A 16850-nucleotide genomic window follows, 5' to 3' on the forward strand; every position below is an offset into this window, starting at 1 on the left:
GGACCGAAAGAGCCCAGGGAGGTGGCCACAGTGTGGCCACTCTACAGAACTTGGGCACAGAGACCCAAGGGGATTCCAGGCTCCTGCCTACTCCACCACTTCCAGCTGGTGGTCTTGGGTGAGTGGTCTGTGGTCTCTGAGCCCAAAGGTGCAGGAATGGTACCTCTGCCAAAGGGATGCTGAGACTAACAAGGGACCTCACTGGGGTCCATCCTGACACATTAAAGGGCTCAGCAACCCAGAGCAGTACTAATAAAGCTCCTACTATGTGCTCTTGCTAGGTCTACACTTTGTCCATACAGACAGTCTGGAGAGTTTCCAAAGCGTGTTGTTGTTGTTTTGTTGTTTTGAGATGGAGTGGCGAGATCTCAGCTCACTGTAACGTCTGCCTCCCGGGTTCAAGCGATTCTCCTGCCTCAGCCTCCAGAGTAGCTGGGATTACAGGCTTGCCCCACCACATCCGGCTAATTTTTGTATTTTTAGTAGAGACGGGGCGGGGGGCGGGGGGGCGGGGGGGCGGGGGGGTTTTCACCATGATGGCCAGACAGGTCTCGAATTCCTGACCTCAGGTGATCTGCTTGCCTAGGCCTTCCAAAGTGCTGAGATTACAGGCATGAGCCGCCGCGCCCGGCCGAAAGCGCTTTCTTACCTAATTTTTGTATCCTATTTTGTCTCACCACGACCTTCGGGGACAGGAATTATCCCTGATTTTCCAAGGACGGAACTGAAGGCCCTCCCGACTAAGAAGGAGACTTAAAGCGCCTTTTTCAGCGTGGAAGACAAGACTCGCGGGCGCTAAAGGTAAGCGCAGAGAGGGGAGGCGATTTGCCTGAGGTCACACAGCAGGCAGGGGCAGACCCCAATCCCCAGCAGCTCTTTCACTGCCCCTGCTGCCCCTCTCCGTCCCAGCCTTGGGCCCGGGGGCTTTCCGCCCAAGCGCCACAACCAGGTCACAGTAACCACAGCTACGCCGGCAACCCCCAACTTGCCGTGGGCCCGCGCGGGGCGGCTCCTCAGAGCCTCAGTTTCCCTTTCTAGAGCGGGCCCGCCGCCGCCGGTGGGCTGAGGGAGGGCGGCTCGGCGCCGGGCGGGCCGGGCGGGGCGGCGCCTGACTCAGCGGGCGGGCCACGGGCTGCTCAGCCGGTCCGACCGGCCGGGAGGCGCACGAGCCGCGGGGGCGCTGCGGGGCCGGGCGGCCCGGGGGGTGACGGGAAGGGAGGCCGGCCCGGCGCCGCCCAGCCCCGGGCTCCGGGCGGGAAGTGGGCGAGCGCGGCGGTGCGGGGCGCGCGGGCGACTGGCCAGCGGGATGGGAGCAGGGTCCCCCGGCGGCCCGCAGCCTCGGGAGCCGCGCTGAAGCCGGGGGCGGGACCAGCGCGGAGCCGACATGTGTCTGCGCCTCGGTGAGCGACGGGGGGCGCGCGGGAGGCCCCGAACCACCCCAACCCTCCCACAGGAGCGGAGCACTGAGCCCGGAGTCCGAGCCCCCAGGGGGCCAGGCCACCTGCTCTGCCTCTAACTTACTACGAGGCCGGGGTCGGGTCACTTTCCTCTCTGGGCCTCAGTTTCCCCAGCAGTGAAATGGAGGGGAGGAGCGCTGCGGGTGTCTTCTCGATGTGGCTGTAGCGTCTCTTACCCTCGCCCTCTCTTGCCTTTCCTGCGGAGGCGCACGACTGCCCTCGGGGACCCCCGGGTGGGCGGCAGAGGAGACGCTGGAGAGAGCAGCCCCATCTTACCCAGAAGGGACCCCGGGGCCAGGCCTCAGCTTCCCCAGCCTTACAAGGGGCTCCCACTTACATACTCTCCACTCTCCCGAGGCCAGGAAGGAAAGCCGTGGGCAAAAAGAATCAGCAGCGGGGGAGCGGGACTAATGTGCCCCCTCCTTCCACTGCCTGGGCACGGTGATGCTGCTTGTGGGCAGCAGAGTCCTGGGGCATCCCCGCTGTCTAGCCGAGAGACCTTGTGAGCCTCAGTTTCTTTGTCTGTAAGAGGGGGACAGTAGTTCCCACCTCCTAGGACTACTATGAGGATGAGGGCAGCTTCTAAGAGTAAAGCGCTTAGCACCTTGCCGGCTGCGCTGCTATGCGCTCCCACAGTGGTAAGACAGAAATGAAGCCAGCTGGGCTTCATCTGGGAGGCAGCACTCTGGGAGGCCGAGGCAGGCGGATCGCTTGAGTCCAGGAGAGACTAGCCTGGCCAGCATAGTGAAATCCGTCTCTACAAAAAATTTAAATAAAGAAAAAAAAATTTAGCCTGGCTACTCAGGAGGCTGAGGTGGAAGGATCACCTGAGCCCAGGAGGCAGAGGTTTCAGTGAGCCACGATCAGGCCAGTGCACTCCAGCCTGGGCTACAGAGTAAGACTCTGTCTCAATCAATTTAATTTAAAAAGTCAAGGACTGCTCCAGGCTCAGTCCAGTGCTCCAGGCACAGCCCCATGCTGGCACCGTGCCTCCTCTTTGACCAAAGTCTTGGTCCTGGGATGCTGTTGTTATTGAGTCCAGCCCTCAGCTGGAAGGTAGACACCGAGCTCCCAGGTAGGTGGGTGGAGGGGGTGAGGTGGGTCAGGCTCCTGCGCTGAAGCTGCCATGCCCCTTCCTGCTTGGCTGGCAGTCCATCTTCACAATGCTATTCCAGTCTCATGGTGCCTGTCCAGCCCATCGTCTGCCCTCTGCTTCTGCTAGACCTGGTTCAGCTCCAGAGGGTCCTGCAGTCTCCAGGGGTCTCAGACACTGGCTGGACCAATGCCTCCCCATTTTATAGATGTGGAACTTGGGGCCCAGAGGGGAGGGGCTGGTGCATGGTCACACAGCAAGTCTGTGACTGAATAGCCCCATCCCTTCCTGCTCCCTGGGGACTGTCTCTTGGCACAGCTTGGGACAGATGTCCCAGAGCGTCCAGTGTAGAGATTTCATTTTTTTTTAGACGGGGTCTCTGGCTCTGTAGCCCAGGCTGGAGTGCAATGGCACGATTATAGCTCACTGTGGCCTCCACCTCCTGGGCTCAGAAGATCCTTCTGCCTCAGCCTCCTGAATAACTGGGACTAGAGGCATGCACCACCATGCCTGCCTAATTTTTTATTTTTATCTTTTTGGTAGAGATGGGATCTTGCTATGTTCATCAGGCTGGTCTTGAACTCCTGGCTTTAAGTGATTCTCCCACCTTGCCCTCCCAAAGTGCTGGGATTAGAGGCATGACCACTGTGCCCAGCCTCTTTTTTTCTTTTTTTTTTTTCAGCTGCAGAGCTACCATATATTAAATATGACCAAACCGCTCTACCACAGATGAGGAGAGGGAGGTCTAGGAAGGGACTCAGAGTCACATCCCATCAGAAGCAGCTAAAGAAGGGGATGTTTAGTTCTAGGGCCTGACCACAGTCTTCAAGTCTCAGAGCTGGCTCTAGTGAGCGGCTGGCAGGGCCAGGGGGTGTGGTGTGTCTCCTTGAAGGCAGAGCTAGGACTTATGGGCAAATTTCAGACAGCAGGTCGGGAGCCGGCATGTGCAGGTAGGGCTGGGCAGCCACTTGGCCACTGAGAGCATCTGAATGAGTCCCAGTGTTCTTTTGATCCCAGCTTCCCCCACTCACTCCATCCTGCCAGGTTCCCCCTGCACTGAGAGCTTGCTTTTCCCAGTACCCTCAGGGTACACCACACTTTCCCATCCACTTCCTCATGGACCCACTGAGAGGCAAGGTTCTTCTTCCCATTTTACAGATGGGGACATGGAGATTCAGAGCCTTGAGTTACCTCCCCAAGTCACCTGGCTCTGGGCAGTTCAGTTCAGCAGCAGTGTCAGCATCTGCTGTGTACCAGGCCCTATCCATGAATCTGAGTACCAAGCAGGGCCCAATTCCTGCCCAATGAACTCTGGCTCCTTGTGGCCTGGAGAGTGACTGTGGAGCTCACCGTGGTACCCCAGGGCCTGGCACAGAGCAGACACTCTGTGAACATGTGTAGTGAACACACGAATCAGTGAATGGGGAGCTTAGTGGAAGGATCTCGAAGTCTAGAGCTAGAGACCTGAGCTAGCGCCCCCCACTCATGACCTTGAACACTAACAAGCGCTACTGCTAAGAGCCACCTGTGTGCTTGTCCAGCCTTAGAGTCCCAAGGATTCTCACAAAGGCATCCCGAACCCCTTTTATGGATGAGGAGACCAAGGCTCAAAGAAGACAAGTTACTGGCTCCAAGTCATTCAGAAATACATTTAGAACCCAATGTCCATCACTAGGGCCAGGGCCTCAGCTTCCCCTTCTGCCCAGCAGGATAAGCCCCACGCACAGCCCTGACATAGCTGTCCCCCACAGGAGGCCTGAGTGTGGGCGACTTCCGGAAGGTGCTGATGAAGACAGGCCTGGTGCTGGTGGTGCTGGGCCATGTGAGCTTCATCACAGCTGCCCTGTTCCATGGCACAGTGCTGCGCTACGTGGGCACCCCTCAAGATGCGGTGGCTCTGCAGTACTGCGTGGTCAACATCCTCTCTGTCACTTCTGCCATCGTGGTATGGCCAGGCTGGGAGGGTGGTTGCTGGGAGGAGGCTGGAGGGGGCTTGAAGGGTCTTCAACAGGTCCCCACCCAGAGCCTGTGGTGGTAAGCAGACAGCCTCAAGGACTAACCGTTTGTCTGCCACTTACCAACTGCCCAAGTCACTCAACTTCTTCATCTATCAAATGGAGATGGTAACAGTGTTTACCTCTGAGGGTCCTAATGGGTACTGATGAGATCATCCACACAAAGTGCTTAGCACAGTGTCTGGCATGGCATGTTGTTAGCACCCACTACTGTGAGCTAGGATGATTATTACATCGAGGAATAGCCACAGCACCACTGGACAGAAGAAAGGAGCAGGAGGTGAGCTTGGGAGGGTGCCGGAGGGTTTCACAGAGTGCAGGCCTCTGACCTGGGTATTGATGGATGAGCAGGAGTTCACAGACAGGCTGCCATGACCAGAACCTACATATTGGCATGCTGAGGCTAGCATAGGCAGGAAAGGAAGCTGAGATGGCATTCCGAGTACAGAGAACGGGAGACGGGAAGGTTGGAGGTGGAAATGACTAAGATCTGTTCTGGAGATTCTGAGAAAACCAATTTGGCAGGAGCTTAGCATTAGGCCCGGTCTGTAGCAACTGCTCAATGAATGGTAGCCACGGTTGTGACCAGATATCAGTACCTGTTTGACTAGCACATGAATGGAGGGGTCTGGTAGTCTCAAGTTTCTAAAGCTCTTTCTTGCCGGTCAGCACAAGTGGCCACAGCCTCGGGGGAAGATCCTCCCGCACATCAGTGTCTGAGTTCCATCCCTGCCTTCTCCTGGCTGAGGGACTTATTTCTCTCTCTAGGCCTGTTCCTCCCTTGCAAAATAAAGCTCAGACAGCCTGCTGGCCTCAAGGCTTGGGAGAATGGGGGTCATAGGTCCCAGCAAGAAAGAGAGGCTCTGTTGGTGGGACAGGGCTGGGATGGGTGGATGTGTGCAGGGTCCTTGGAGTTCCTCTAATACTGTTGTGAGGAAGGCAGGGAAGGCAGTGAGCTCAGGGTGAGGAGGTCCACCAGGATGGACTTTGAGCTGGACCACTTCAGCCTTCCCCTCACTTACTCGGTTAATCCTCACTGCTCCCAGCAACTGGGGGCCATTATTATCCCTGTTTCACAAAAGAGGAAACCAAGACTCAGGGATTCACCCAACCTCCTGCTGATACACAGAAGCCAAACCAGATTGGAAACTATTTGTGTCTGACACCAAAACCAGTGTCCTTTCTGTCAGCTCATCCTGCAGAGTGGGGCTAAGCCCACAGAGATGAGGCACTCTGTTGTGGCTCTCATGTGAACTAAAGACATGCTGGGCCTGGAACCCAGGACCCCGTCATACCACCTGCCTCAGATGGGTCTGGCCCAAGCCTGGTCCAGTGAGGAACATCAGGAGGAAGGCTGGCTGGGTGGACCCCAAAGATCCAGAGGGCAGCTGTTGGGCTGAACTGTGGGGTAGCCCCACCCCTTGGGATGGAGGCTGGTTAGGGAAACGTGTGCAAACCTGAGCAGGGCTTGCAGGATCCACACGGGCAGAGGAGCAGGAAGGTGAGAGGGTGCATGGGCAGTGTCCTGAGCAGGCTGTGTATGGGCATCCACATCCAGAGCAGTGAGGGAGGAAGGTAGCCCAGGTAGGGCTGAGAAGCCAACAGGGTTGGGGCTGGGATCTGGTCACTGAGAGCCTGGAATCATTGAAAATACTCCCAGAGATTTAAAATTCTACTCCATAACATGTCTTGGTTTGTTTCAATGTAACAATTTTGATTTTAGTTCCTTGCTAACTGGGTTAGTTTCTTCCACAATCTTTTTCATTCCAGAAAGGGGTGTCCCATGCATACCCTGGCATGCCCCGGTGGCCCCAGGATACATGAACCTGCTTGAGACACAGCCTTAGGAGTGGGGACTCATGGAAGGTTGTAGAGAGGGAGTGACTGTTTTAGAAACATCATGTCAGGCTGGACTATGAGGAGGCAGATGGAGATGTGAGGCCCAGGCTAAGCAGCAGGTGAGGGGTGGGGGAGTCTGGAGGGCAATGGTTGGCGCCGGTGAGATCATTATCCCAGAGTGGCCCTGATCCCCCTGCCCCTGTTCCTCCAGCCAAGGAGTCAGGGCTGACTTGAGCCTTCCCTACAGGTCATCACTTCAGGCATCGCAGCCATCGTGTTGTCACGCTACCTCCCTAGCACCCCCCTGGTACGTGGTGCCTCCTGGGATGGGGCTGTGAGGGAAGGGTAGGGGCAGCAGCCACCTGCCAAGGGCCTGGCCTCCTTGGAGAGGGTAAGGCTGACCCTCAGGGAGGCCAGAGCTGCCCATGGGGGCCAAGCACGACGCCCATTGACCAGTGGCCTCCCCCGTCCAGCGCTGGACAGTGTTTAGCTCGAGCGTGGCCTGTGCTCTCCTTTCTCTGACCTGTGCCCTCGGCCTCTTGGCCTCCATCGCCGTGACCTTTGCCACCCAGGGCAAGGCACTGCTGGCTGCCTGCACTTTTGGGAGCTCTGAACTACTGGCCCTCGCACCTGACTGTCCCTTCGACCCCACACGCATTTATGTGAGTACCTAGGCCTGGAATAGTGGCACCAGGCCCTCACACGGGTGGGAAGGGCTCTTGGAATCCACCCTCCACCCCCAACTCCAGCCAGCCATCTCTGCCCCATGCCCCGCAGAGCTCCAGCCTGTGCCTCTGGGGCATCGCCCTAGTGCTCTGCGTGGCGGAGAATGTGTTTGCTGTACGCTGTGCTCAGCTCACCCACCAGCTGCTGGAGCTGAGGCCCTGGTGGGGGAAAAGCAGCCACCACATGGTAAGTTCCCTCCACAGCCCTGACTCCCCGAATTTCCTGGGAGCCCCTGCCAGGGTGCCCAAGCTGCTCTGCCCCACCCCTATGTATGGGCCCCCACCTTGAGAAATGGGGCAGAAGTTTTCTCCCCAGGAGCAAAGGGAGAGGCCTGGAGGCTGGGAGAGGTGAGATCTCCCAGCAGAGTCACACAGCTGACACCTGGCTCTCCTAGGGCCCAGGATGAGTCTTGAGGGAGGGGCAGGGGTGTCTGGGCTCGCACTGAGGGCATTGCAAAGGTCAGGCCTGGCTCTTGCAGTGGAGTGGGTAGTGATGCCCCTTTGCCCCCAGAGAGGCTTCCAGCCCTCACCTCCTTCCATTTCCCGGATGTCCTGGAGGAGGAGACCCAGGCTGAGAACCAGTGGGTCTGGCAGCCTCCTGTGTCTCTGCAGATGCGGGAGAACCCAGAGCTGGTGGAGGGCCGTGACCTGCTGAGCTGCACCAGCTCTGAGCCTCTGACCCTCTGAGAGATGATGTCCTGCCCAGGCCCGATGGCCACTAGGACCCTGCAAGCAACTCTGCTCTGTGACCAGGCCAGGATTCCTGGAGCTGGCCTGAGAGGGCTCAATGGACCCTCGGGGACCCAAGTGGGGCTTTCAACCCTCTCCCCCACCACCCAGCCCACTGCACTGAAATGAGACTTTATTCTGAAATTATTAAAAAGAACAGAGATGCTCCATTTGGCTGCATGCAGGGGGGGCGGTTGGGGGGACAGAGGGGAGGACAGGGGCTCAGCCGGGGGGACCGTGCCTCTTTCCCACGCAGGACACTGTGCATGGGGCTCTGGGTGCATCTGCCCATCTGTCTATGGGCCTGTGTGTGTGTGAGAGGCCAAACACAGAGAGCTCCGTGGGTCTGTGTGTATCCAAGTGCTAAAAGGCAGGCTGGCTTTCTGGGACCCACAGCTGGCGGGCTAGTATACTGGAAGGTTTCACTTGGTGGCTTGGCCTAGGGACCAGCAAGGGCTGGGGTGGGAAGGGTGGCTCAAGGAAGCCTCTTTCTCCAACTCCACACCCCTAGAATCCTTCTCTCCCCTCCAGATAAAAAGTCTCCTCCCCTGGGCATGACTCCCCCCACCCCGCAAGCTGAGACCTGCAAGAAGGGGACTGCCCCTTTGGGGGAGGGGTCTGGCCTCGGGGCTGGTGGGTGGGTAAGGGGGCCTGACTGAGGGGCAGACCAACCCAGCCTGTGTCTCTATTGTTGCCTCTGGGATTGGGGGGTGCTAACCGCTTACTTGCTTTGGCCTGGGGGTACCGCAGGGTTCCCTTTTCCGGAAGCCCCCCACAGGGCAGACCCGGGGAGAAGGGCTTCCCCAATCTGGCCCCCAGCCAGAATACACACAAGGGAGTGGAAGCTAAGAGCCGGGAGGGGGCCGGTGAAGGGAGGGAGGAAGGGGAACCTGGCTCCTCTCAGAACTGGGAGGCGCTGCTGGGGTCGCACTGCAGCAGACGCACGATGGACGGGTCGCTTTTGGCCCCGCGGATGAACTCCTCCAAGGACAGCTTGCCTGCAGGGCGAGGGGAGCGGTGATGGGGGAGGAGGCGGCAGCCTAGCGAGGGGAGGCGGAGCGGGAAAGGGAGGCAGGGAGGGAGGGAGGGAAAGGCGCCCGCCCCGTCCACCCCGTCCCGCCCCTGCCCCTCACCGTCGTTGTTTGTGTCCATTTGGCGGAAGATTTTCTCAGTCCTCTTTTCCGGGGTCGACTCGTCCTCCGGCATCTTCATCACGGACGAAACCATCTTGTAAATGGCCTGGGGGCGGGAGGGGAGGCGGGGAGTGAGAGGAGCCTGCCCGAGCCCCCACCCGCAAGATTCAGAGGCGCCCCCGGCCTCTCTGACGTTTGCTGCCCCCGCCTGGGCAAGGTGGAGTGGGGAATCACGGAGGCGTGGGGAGCCGAGGGCTTCGGGAAGGCGTGTCCGGGAAGGCCTCCCAGAAAAGAGGGCTATCGGGCGGGCCCTGCCGCGCTCCCTTGGAGGGCTGGGTGGGAAAGGAGCAAAGGCGCCGCAGGTGAAAGCTCCGAGCGGGCGCCGGGAATTTGGGGGCGCAGGGGTCGGGAGAGATGTTGGAGGACACCGGGGCCCGACAGTGGAGGGCCTGGAGCGGCGGGCTCAGGAGCGCGTGCCCGGGACGCGGGTCGGGGGTAAGTACCGGGCTGGCACCCGGGCCCAGAGCGGCCCGCGCTCGGTGGTCGAAAGGGGGCGCCGGGCCAAGGGGGCGGCACTGCGCTGCGGGGCCGTCTGCTGCCGGCAGGGGGCGCGGCGCGGGCTGGAGGGCCAGAGGCAGCTGGGCCCAGAGGGGCGGGGAACAGTATGCAAATGAATGCAAATGAGCATCTGCAGCGGGCAGGGACCGCCAGGCTTGGCTAGGCTGGGCTAGGCAGAGGGCGGCAGCCGCCACGTGCAGTAGCTCCCGAGGCGACGTGAAAGAGAGTTCTTGCGCTAAATGTACAGAGCACGTAGGGCTTGGCCTGTAGCCTGGGTCGCAGTGCCATGGAGCTCAAGGACCGAACCTGTCTCCTCAATCTTCCAGCTTTACCCGACTGACACTTCCTCCAAGAAGCCTCCCTTCTCCCATCCCATAAACTTCTGCTGCCTCAGATCCAGCTTCAGCCTCCACACTGGTCTCTTCCAGCCTCTGTCCCTCGGGTCTGTCCCCCATGCTGCCTCTGAAAGCTCTTTCCGAACACAGATCTCCACTGTTACGTCCCCAGCCTGCACACCACCCCCTCACTCCCGTCACACACAGGCCTCCTCTTAGGCCCGCCTTGCACCCAGCTCCTGCTGCTGCTTCCCACTTCTCCTTGGGGCTCAGTTTACAAGCTGTTTTCTTAGCGAGGTCTTCTCCAACCCAGGCTGGGTCAGGGTGCATATGGGCCCAGAGCCTGGCGGACTTTTCCTTTGCAGACATCTCTCCAGAAGTAATTATGTCTTTGCAGGGTTGTTCCTGCAAACATGGACGTCTAGCTAATGCCCATATCCCCAGAACCTGGGACCAGGCAGGGACTTCCCTATTTAAAAGCCATTGGCACTTCCCACTGCCCTCTGTACCAAATTCAAACCATTCAGCCCTTGGGATTTAAGATGCTTTACAATCTGTCCACTGCTGACCCTCCTCCATCAGGTCTCCCCTGGCTGGGTGATTCTGCCAACAGCCAAACACCCCTGGCCCTTCAGATTCTCCAGCATTTACAGTCTTTGCCTGGAATAACAATACTAAGTACCACTTATCAGGGGCCCGCTCTGTGCCAGGTACTTCACATGCACTATTTCTAAACCTCACGCAAGCCCTGAAAAACAGGTATCATGATCCCCATTTTCCAGATAAGAAACTGAGGCTCAGAAGGAAATTGATGGCAGAGACTCGATTTGTACCTGTTCCCTCTTAGCTGCTGGAGGGATGCTTGGGCAGTGTGGGGTGGTGATAATCAGCAGGGCCTTTAGCATTAGACCCGGTCTGTAGTAACTGCTCAATGAATGGTAGCCACAGTTGTGACTGGATATCACTACCTGTCTGACCAGCACATGAATAGAGGGGTCTGGTAGTCTCAAGTTTCTAAAGTTAGATGGACCTGGAGTGGTGTCCTGGTTGAACTACTCACTAACTGTGTAGCCTTGGACATATATGTATCTGTGAGCCTCAGTTTCCTCAGATTAAATGAGATTATGTGTGAGGAACTGTGGCTGGCTAGAGTGGGTGGTCAGTAAACAGCAGCTCATATTATAGTCATTATTCATCCTCCACATCCTCAAGTCTTCCCTGCCACTCAGTCCCCTGGTTCCCAGATGACACCTTTACACCCCTGTCACTGAGCTTGTCAGTGTGACCTACACATCTGTCTCCCCCACCAGAGTGGGAGCCCCAAGAGGCGCAGTCTCTTCCTCTCCAGTGTGTCCACTACCTGGCAGAGGGCTCGGTCTTGAGAAGAACTGGGCCAGTGACCAGTAACCCTGTGATAGCCTTCTCCTGGGCCTCCTAACTAATTGTCTGGAATTGCTGCTTACTCATGGTTTCATGGGAGCCAACTTGTCATTAATCAGGCACTGGGGCTTGCAGATCTCTGTGTGCACCAGCTGTCTGGGGCCCCCGGGCTGCCCTAAAAGAAGCCAGGGCCTGGATAGCAGAGGCCACCAGAAAGGGGTCCTGAGGATGCCCAGGGAATGGGTCTAGCTTGACTGACGCCCGGGCGTGGTGGCTCCAGCAGGATTGGGGTTTACCAGTACACACCAGTGCAGCACACTAAGTGGTAAAATGCCAACATTCCTTCAGATAGTCAGTACCCAGCTGCTGTCCATGTCCGGGTGATCCTCCACCATTCTGGCCACCTGGCCCTACCATCAGGACCCCCAGATCCCCCTACCATCAAGCAACTAAAGAGTCAAATGCCTGGCTCACAGGAGTCCATGGCAAACATTAGGGCTTTCCCCTTTCTAGCCATAGGTATGGGGAGGGCATCACATCTCCACCTGGAGAGCAGGCCCAGACCTTAGCAAGAGGAGAAGCCAAAGTCAAGAGTCCAGCACTGGCTGGGGCAGCAGTCTGTGGAGCTGAGGGACCAGAAGGGAAAGGATTCAGAGATGCAGAAGGAAAGGGGGCAAGAGCTTGTGCAAAGCTGCATGACAGGATTAGTCAGGGCACATTTCAAAGATGCTGAAAAGGCCCTTCTGGCTAGAGCAGAGGATGTGCAGAGGAGAAAATAATAACAGACAATTGCTAATGTCTACCAAGTACCAATTATATGCCAAGCCTTCCGCTCAAGTCCTTATCTCACTCTATCCCTGCAATAGCCTTGTGAGGCAGGGGATTAACACCCCCACTTTACAGGTGAAAAAACGTGTAAAGGCTTAGGAAAAAGGCAGATAAAATAGAACCAGAGCCCTGGCCATCTTCAAGGCTGGGCTGAAGGGATGGGTGGTTTCTGAAATAAAGCTAACATGCAGCACACTTAAACTTGTACTAACAAAAGGCATTTATATCTGGTCCTTAAATCTCCTTGTGAAGTCAGTATCAGCGTACAGATGAGCAACCTAAGATTGAAGGCCACTTCCAGAACTGGAAGCCAGACCTCCTGGCTATGAGTCCAGAGCCCTCTCAGTAGACAGCTCTAAGTAGTGGCCAGCCAGAGCTTTTCTCCACTTATGTGCTGTGTGATTTTGGGCATATCACCTCACCTCTCTGAGCCTCATGGGGTTGTTGTAAGCACGCACTGAGCTCATGAGCACCTCACTCAATGCTAGGCTCATAGTGGGCCCTCAATCAATTAGTTAGAAGATGGCTGGGTATCCAGATGGAATGTAGACAGTGGTGCCAGATGGCCCACTCACACAGGCTGTGTGGCCTCAAGCAAGTGCCTTTATCTCTCTGAGCATCCGTTTCCTCTGGTGTAAATGAGGATCAACTAGACATAGCTGGACTGTGCTCTGCAGAAATGTCAATTCATAAAAGATAAAGAAAGGATGAGGAGCTATTCCAGATTAAAGGGGGCTAAAGAGACATGAGAACTAGATGCAATGCATGACCCCAGGTCAGGGCCAAAAATGCTATAAAGAACATTATGGAGACCGTTGGCAAAATTGGAATATGGTTGGTAGATTAGATAATAGCATTGTTTCTATGTTAAATATCCTGGCTTTGGTAATCATATTATGGGTTATGTAAGAGAATGTCCTTATTTTTAGGAAATATATCCTAATGTATCCAGGGGTAAAGGGCCAATGTTCAGAACAGCAAGAAAATGTTACACACTAGTGTGCACACACGCACACACACACTGATAATGATGAAGCAACTGTGGGAAAATGTTAATTGGTGAATCTGGGTAAAGGGTATAGGGGAGTTTTCTCAACTTTTCTTTAAATGGGAAATATTTCCTAAAAACAATTTTTAAAATGGGATTGCAAGAATATCCCCTGCCACCACATGCCTACGAGGTCTGCTGAGAGGATCAAAAGGGGTGGTGGGTGCAAGCTGCCAGGCCCTGTGCCTGGCATTCTGAGGGGCCCAGGGGCCCACCTGCACGATCTCCAGCATCTCCTCCCGGCTGATGTAGCCGTTGCCGTCCAGGTCATACATGCTGAAGGCCCACATGAGCTTCTGCTCCAGGCGGCCGCGCGAGGTCACGCTCAGCGCAATGATGAACTCCCGAAAGTCTATGGTGCCATCGCTGTTGGTGTCAAAGGTGCGGAAGACGTGCTCGGCAAACTTGGAGGCGTCACCATAGGGAAAGAAGTTGGCGTAGATCTTCTTGAACTCATCCACATTGAGGATTCCTGTGGGGCAGTCCTTGAGGAAGCCCTTGTACCACTCCTGCAGCTCCAGCTCTGAGAACTCTGTGTTCTCTCGCAGGTCCTGCAACATCTCGGGCCGCAGCTTGCTGTTCTGCTTGCCCATGGCCGCCGAGCCAAGTCCCACCTGGGTCCCCAAGGGGGTCAAGGGCAGAGAGGAGTGATCAGGCCCTCCTGGCTACTAGACACTGCTCCAGATGGGCCCCCCTGCCAACAGCCATCCCTGCCTCTTGTTTGGCCCAGTGAAAGAGAGGAACTGGCCCAAGGTCACACAGCCTAGACCCAGGCATCCTGTATCTATGCCATGCTCCACACCATCTCCCTGGACCATACACTTTCCTGGGAGAGGGAGGAAGGGAAGGGTGGTTCACATTTACTGAGGCCCTTCTAGGTGCCAGCCACTAAGCCTTCACAAATGCACACCAATTCACTTTCGCAACAGGTTGTATGGGGATTTGCCCCATTTTACAGATGAGAAGGCAGGCTTACAGACGTGAGGTGGCTGCTTCAGGTCACACAGCCATGGCATTATGAGGCTGACTCCTAGAGTTGCCCACAGAGGTGCAGAAAAACCTTCTGATCCTCCTCCGTCCTACCCACTGCCTTCTCATTGCCTCACATGTGCCTGCTCAGCACTGAATATACCCGCAGCCCAGACACTGCCCTGTTCTCCCTCTGACAGGTGTGCCCAACAAGAGGCAGCAGAGGGAGGTGTTACTGTGGGCTCCAGAGTCAGATCACCTAGGTTTGAATCCCAGCTCCTCCTCTTACCAGCTATGTGACCTTGGGCAAGTTCCTTAAACTCTCTCTGCCTTATCTTTAAAGTGGGGTAATAACAGTACTTACCTAAGAGGATTGTTTTGGGGATTAAATTAGTTAATATGTGTGAAGCCCTTAGAACCATGGCTGCATAGATAAGTGCTACATAAGTGTTAAATAAATAAAAATGACTTACATATACCCAGGTGCCACAAAACTCATGCAAAAACTGTGCAAATGAATGTATACCGATAACTGTATGCTTCATAGCTCACCAGATCCACACCCTGGATCCCATGCCACTCACGTACCAGCCCACGCCCACCCATGGGTCAGCATGCCTCCACACATGACGACATTCCCTCTGCTCCACAACTCACACGAATCGACACATGGCACCACGCACAACTCCCATACCCTGTGCATCAAGACACACCAGCCCACGACCCCACATGTCTCACACATGCCATCACACGCCAACTCGCATGCCGACACCTCTCACATGGCCAGCTGCACGTGGGACCTTCAGGCACCCTTGCCATTTTTCTTTGTTTTCCTTCTGTTTTCCCAGGGGTGCTGCCAGGTCCCAGGAGAGGGAGCTGCAAACCTTCCCAGACCTGCTCGGGGCCCCTTTTCCAAGGAGACCCCCCCCCAAGCCCATCCAAGCCTCCCCAACACTTACCCTTCATCTAGTCCTGAAAGGTCCCCTGAGTGCAGGTTAGATTGTGGAGGCTGAGTAGAAGGCAATGAAGAGGAAACAGCCAGCCAGTTCTGCACAAGGATGTAGGCGTGTGTGCAGGTGACCCCCACCCACTTGGGGCAAGGAGGGGCTTCCTTGTGCATACATGTGCATGAAGCTCTGCACACATGTGAATGGGTGTGTTGTGAGTGCATGTGCTCATGCATGATGTGTACCGCTGGTTTTTGCATTGCATTTGCCTGCCGTGTCTTTCCATCTATGTCCCTGCATGTGCCTCAGATGTGCATGTGATCAGGTATGCACCCGTCACAGCGTGAGGGAATGAGCCCGTGTGGCCATTTGGAGGACCCGTGTGTGTCCTCGGCGGTGTGTCACATGCATGTTTCTGTAAGTTGGTGCCCCTCCTTTCTAGACCAGCCTCTTATGGCCCAGGCTAAGGACCCACCGGACAAGTGAGTGGGAAAGGGCTAAGGAAATGAGAAGGGCTGGGGCATGTCCCTCACTGCCCTCCTCAAGGTCCAAGGAACTGGGTCACCGGGGTGGGGGCAGAGAGATGCGCGGAGCAGGAGAGCTCCTCCAGTGCCCCCTGGGCCCTGCCACCCTCGGAGTTGCCACTCCAGGTTGCAAGAAGATTCAGCTGCCCGCAAAGACCTCCAGTCCCCCATATGGGAAGAACCCCCTCAGCTCGACCTGAGAAGCCAGCCCCGGGGACCCGCTCCAAACCTCCCTCAGCTCTGTCCCCCAGCCCCCGCCTCCATCCGCTCAGCACTAGGACAGCGCCCGGCGCGTGGCCCCTCCTGGAGGGGGCGCTCCAGGGCGGTCGAACGCGGTTCCTAGGGGCCGGCCACTCGGCGGTCAGGACCCTGGAGAGCACCGCGCGCTTCCCAGTCCCCAGCGCCCCCGCCACCCGGGGCAAGGATTCCCGGGAAGCCCGGGAGCGGCGGTGTTAGGAAGCCCTGGACGTGGGCCCCCGGCTCCGGGAACCCCCTGCCCTCATCCCCCGGCCCCGGCTGGAGCTGCTCCCACTCACCCAGCGACGCGGAGACACCGACTGCGCAGGGAAGGCGGCGCTGCTGCGGCGCGCGCGGCAGGGGCGGCAGGAGGGGCGGGCGGGACTGCGAGGGAGACGCCCCGCAGCGCTCACCCGGAGCCCCTCCCCTGGGGGGGTCCCCGCCAGCCCTGGGGGCTGGGGAGCGGCGCGCTGGGCTCCGCCCCCCACCCCCGCCCCGGAGAGAGAAGGGGACGCCCTCAGTTCCCCGGTCCCCCTCGAGGGAGCACCCTGCCCGGGGAGGAGGATCGCGGCGCCCCTCTCCTCGGCACCTCGGCTCTGGTGGCCGGAATGAAGGGACACGGTAGTGCCAAGAGGTCTCTCTCCTGAGCCGGGGGCGATCCCAGGCCACTCCGCCCCGCTTCCTTCCCCATACCCACCTGGGCTCTGAGCCGCACGTCGCTTCGAGGGCCGAATTGGCACCCTGGGCACCCTCCCTGCTCCTGCGCCTCAACTCCCAACTAACGGAGCTGGGAGCGTGGAGCGCCCATTCCTCCAGCTACTGAGGTCTTCGGGGTAGGGGACCAGACACGCCCCCTTCCCCACCTCCACCTTGGCGAGCCGGCCCCCATCTCAAACCCACCACTCCAGACCTCACCCCGACCCCCCTCTCAGAATTAATCCCACCTCCCAACTTTGGTGTCAGCTGCTCCTCCCACTCCCCCCTCCAATCAAGGAAACCCCCTCCCTTCCTCCCTCCCCAGCCTGATTGTGCA

At 57.5% G+C, this 16850-nt stretch overlaps 2 protein-coding genes across 7 annotated transcripts; one reads left to right on the forward strand and one right to left on the reverse strand.

Moving 5' to 3' along the window:
- Positions 1 to 1213: 1213 nt before the first annotated feature.
- Positions 1214 to 8026, forward strand: TMEM54 (transmembrane protein 54). 4 transcript variants are annotated; one of them, XM_034960583.3, is made up of 6 exons: positions 1216 to 1400; positions 4302 to 4495; positions 6652 to 6711; positions 6878 to 7066; positions 7182 to 7316; positions 7688 to 8026. In XM_034960583.3, exons 1-6 carry the CDS (start codon positions 1385 to 1387, stop codon positions 7814 to 7816), a joined length of 723 nt encoding a protein of 240 aa, XP_034816474.3. In that variant the 5' UTR covers positions 1216 to 1384; the 3' UTR covers positions 7817 to 8026. The 4 variants fall into 4 exon arrangements, with proteins under 4 accessions (XP_034816485.3, XP_034816474.3, XP_034816490.3 ...); XM_034960586.3 differs by having other exon boundaries at positions 1221 to 1400; positions 7742 to 8026; XM_034960594.3 differs by lacking the exon at positions 6652 to 6711 and having other exon boundaries at positions 1214 to 1400.
- On the reverse strand, positions 7975 to 16646 carry HPCA (hippocalcin). 3 transcript variants are annotated; one of them, XM_003812537.6, is made up of 4 exons: positions 16515 to 16646; positions 13356 to 13754; positions 8992 to 9097; positions 7975 to 8856 (listed from the first exon to the last, which is right to left on the reverse strand). In XM_003812537.6, the coding sequence occupies exons 2-4, from the start codon at positions 13731 to 13733 to the stop codon at positions 8759 to 8761; spliced, it is 582 nt and encodes a 193-aa protein (XP_003812585.1). In that variant the 5' UTR covers positions 13734 to 13754; positions 16515 to 16646; the 3' UTR covers positions 7975 to 8758. The 3 variants fall into 3 exon arrangements, with proteins under 3 accessions (XP_003812585.1, XP_003812584.1, XP_014199971.1); XM_003812536.4 differs by lacking the exon at positions 16515 to 16646 and adding an exon at positions 16117 to 16219; XM_014344485.4 differs by lacking the exon at positions 16515 to 16646 and adding an exon at positions 15069 to 15206.
- Between the last annotated feature and the right edge of the window lie 204 nt (positions 16647 to 16850).

Source organism: Pan paniscus, chromosome 1 (assembly GCF_029289425.2).
Source record: "Pan paniscus chromosome 1, NHGRI_mPanPan1-v2.0_pri, whole genome shotgun sequence".
NCBI classification, from domain to species: domain Eukaryota; kingdom Metazoa; phylum Chordata; class Mammalia; order Primates; family Hominidae; genus Pan; species Pan paniscus.

Bases quoted from the DNA above. Each gene is read 5' to 3' on its own strand.
- HPCA (XM_003812537.6), bottom strand. From the start codon at position 13,733: ATGGGCAAGCAGAACAGCAAGCTGCGGCCCGAGATGTTGCAGGACCTG. The intron at 9,098-13,355 runs GTGGGCCCCTGG...TCCCGCCCCCAG, and splicing joins AGATGCTGGAGATCGTGCAG to GCCATTTACAAGATGGTTTC. The intron at 8,857-8,991 runs GTGAGGGGCAGG...CTCGCCCTGCAG, and splicing joins AATGGACACAAACAACGACG to GCAAGCTGTCCTTGGAGGAG.
- TMEM54 (XM_034960583.3), top strand. The intron at 4,496-6,651 runs GTATGGCCAGGC...CCTTCCCTACAG, and splicing joins CTGTCACTTCTGCCATCGTG to GTCATCACTTCAGGCATCGC. The intron at 6,712-6,877 runs GTACGTGGTGCC...TCCCCCGTCCAG, and splicing joins ACCTCCCTAGCACCCCCCTG to CGCTGGACAGTGTTTAGCTC.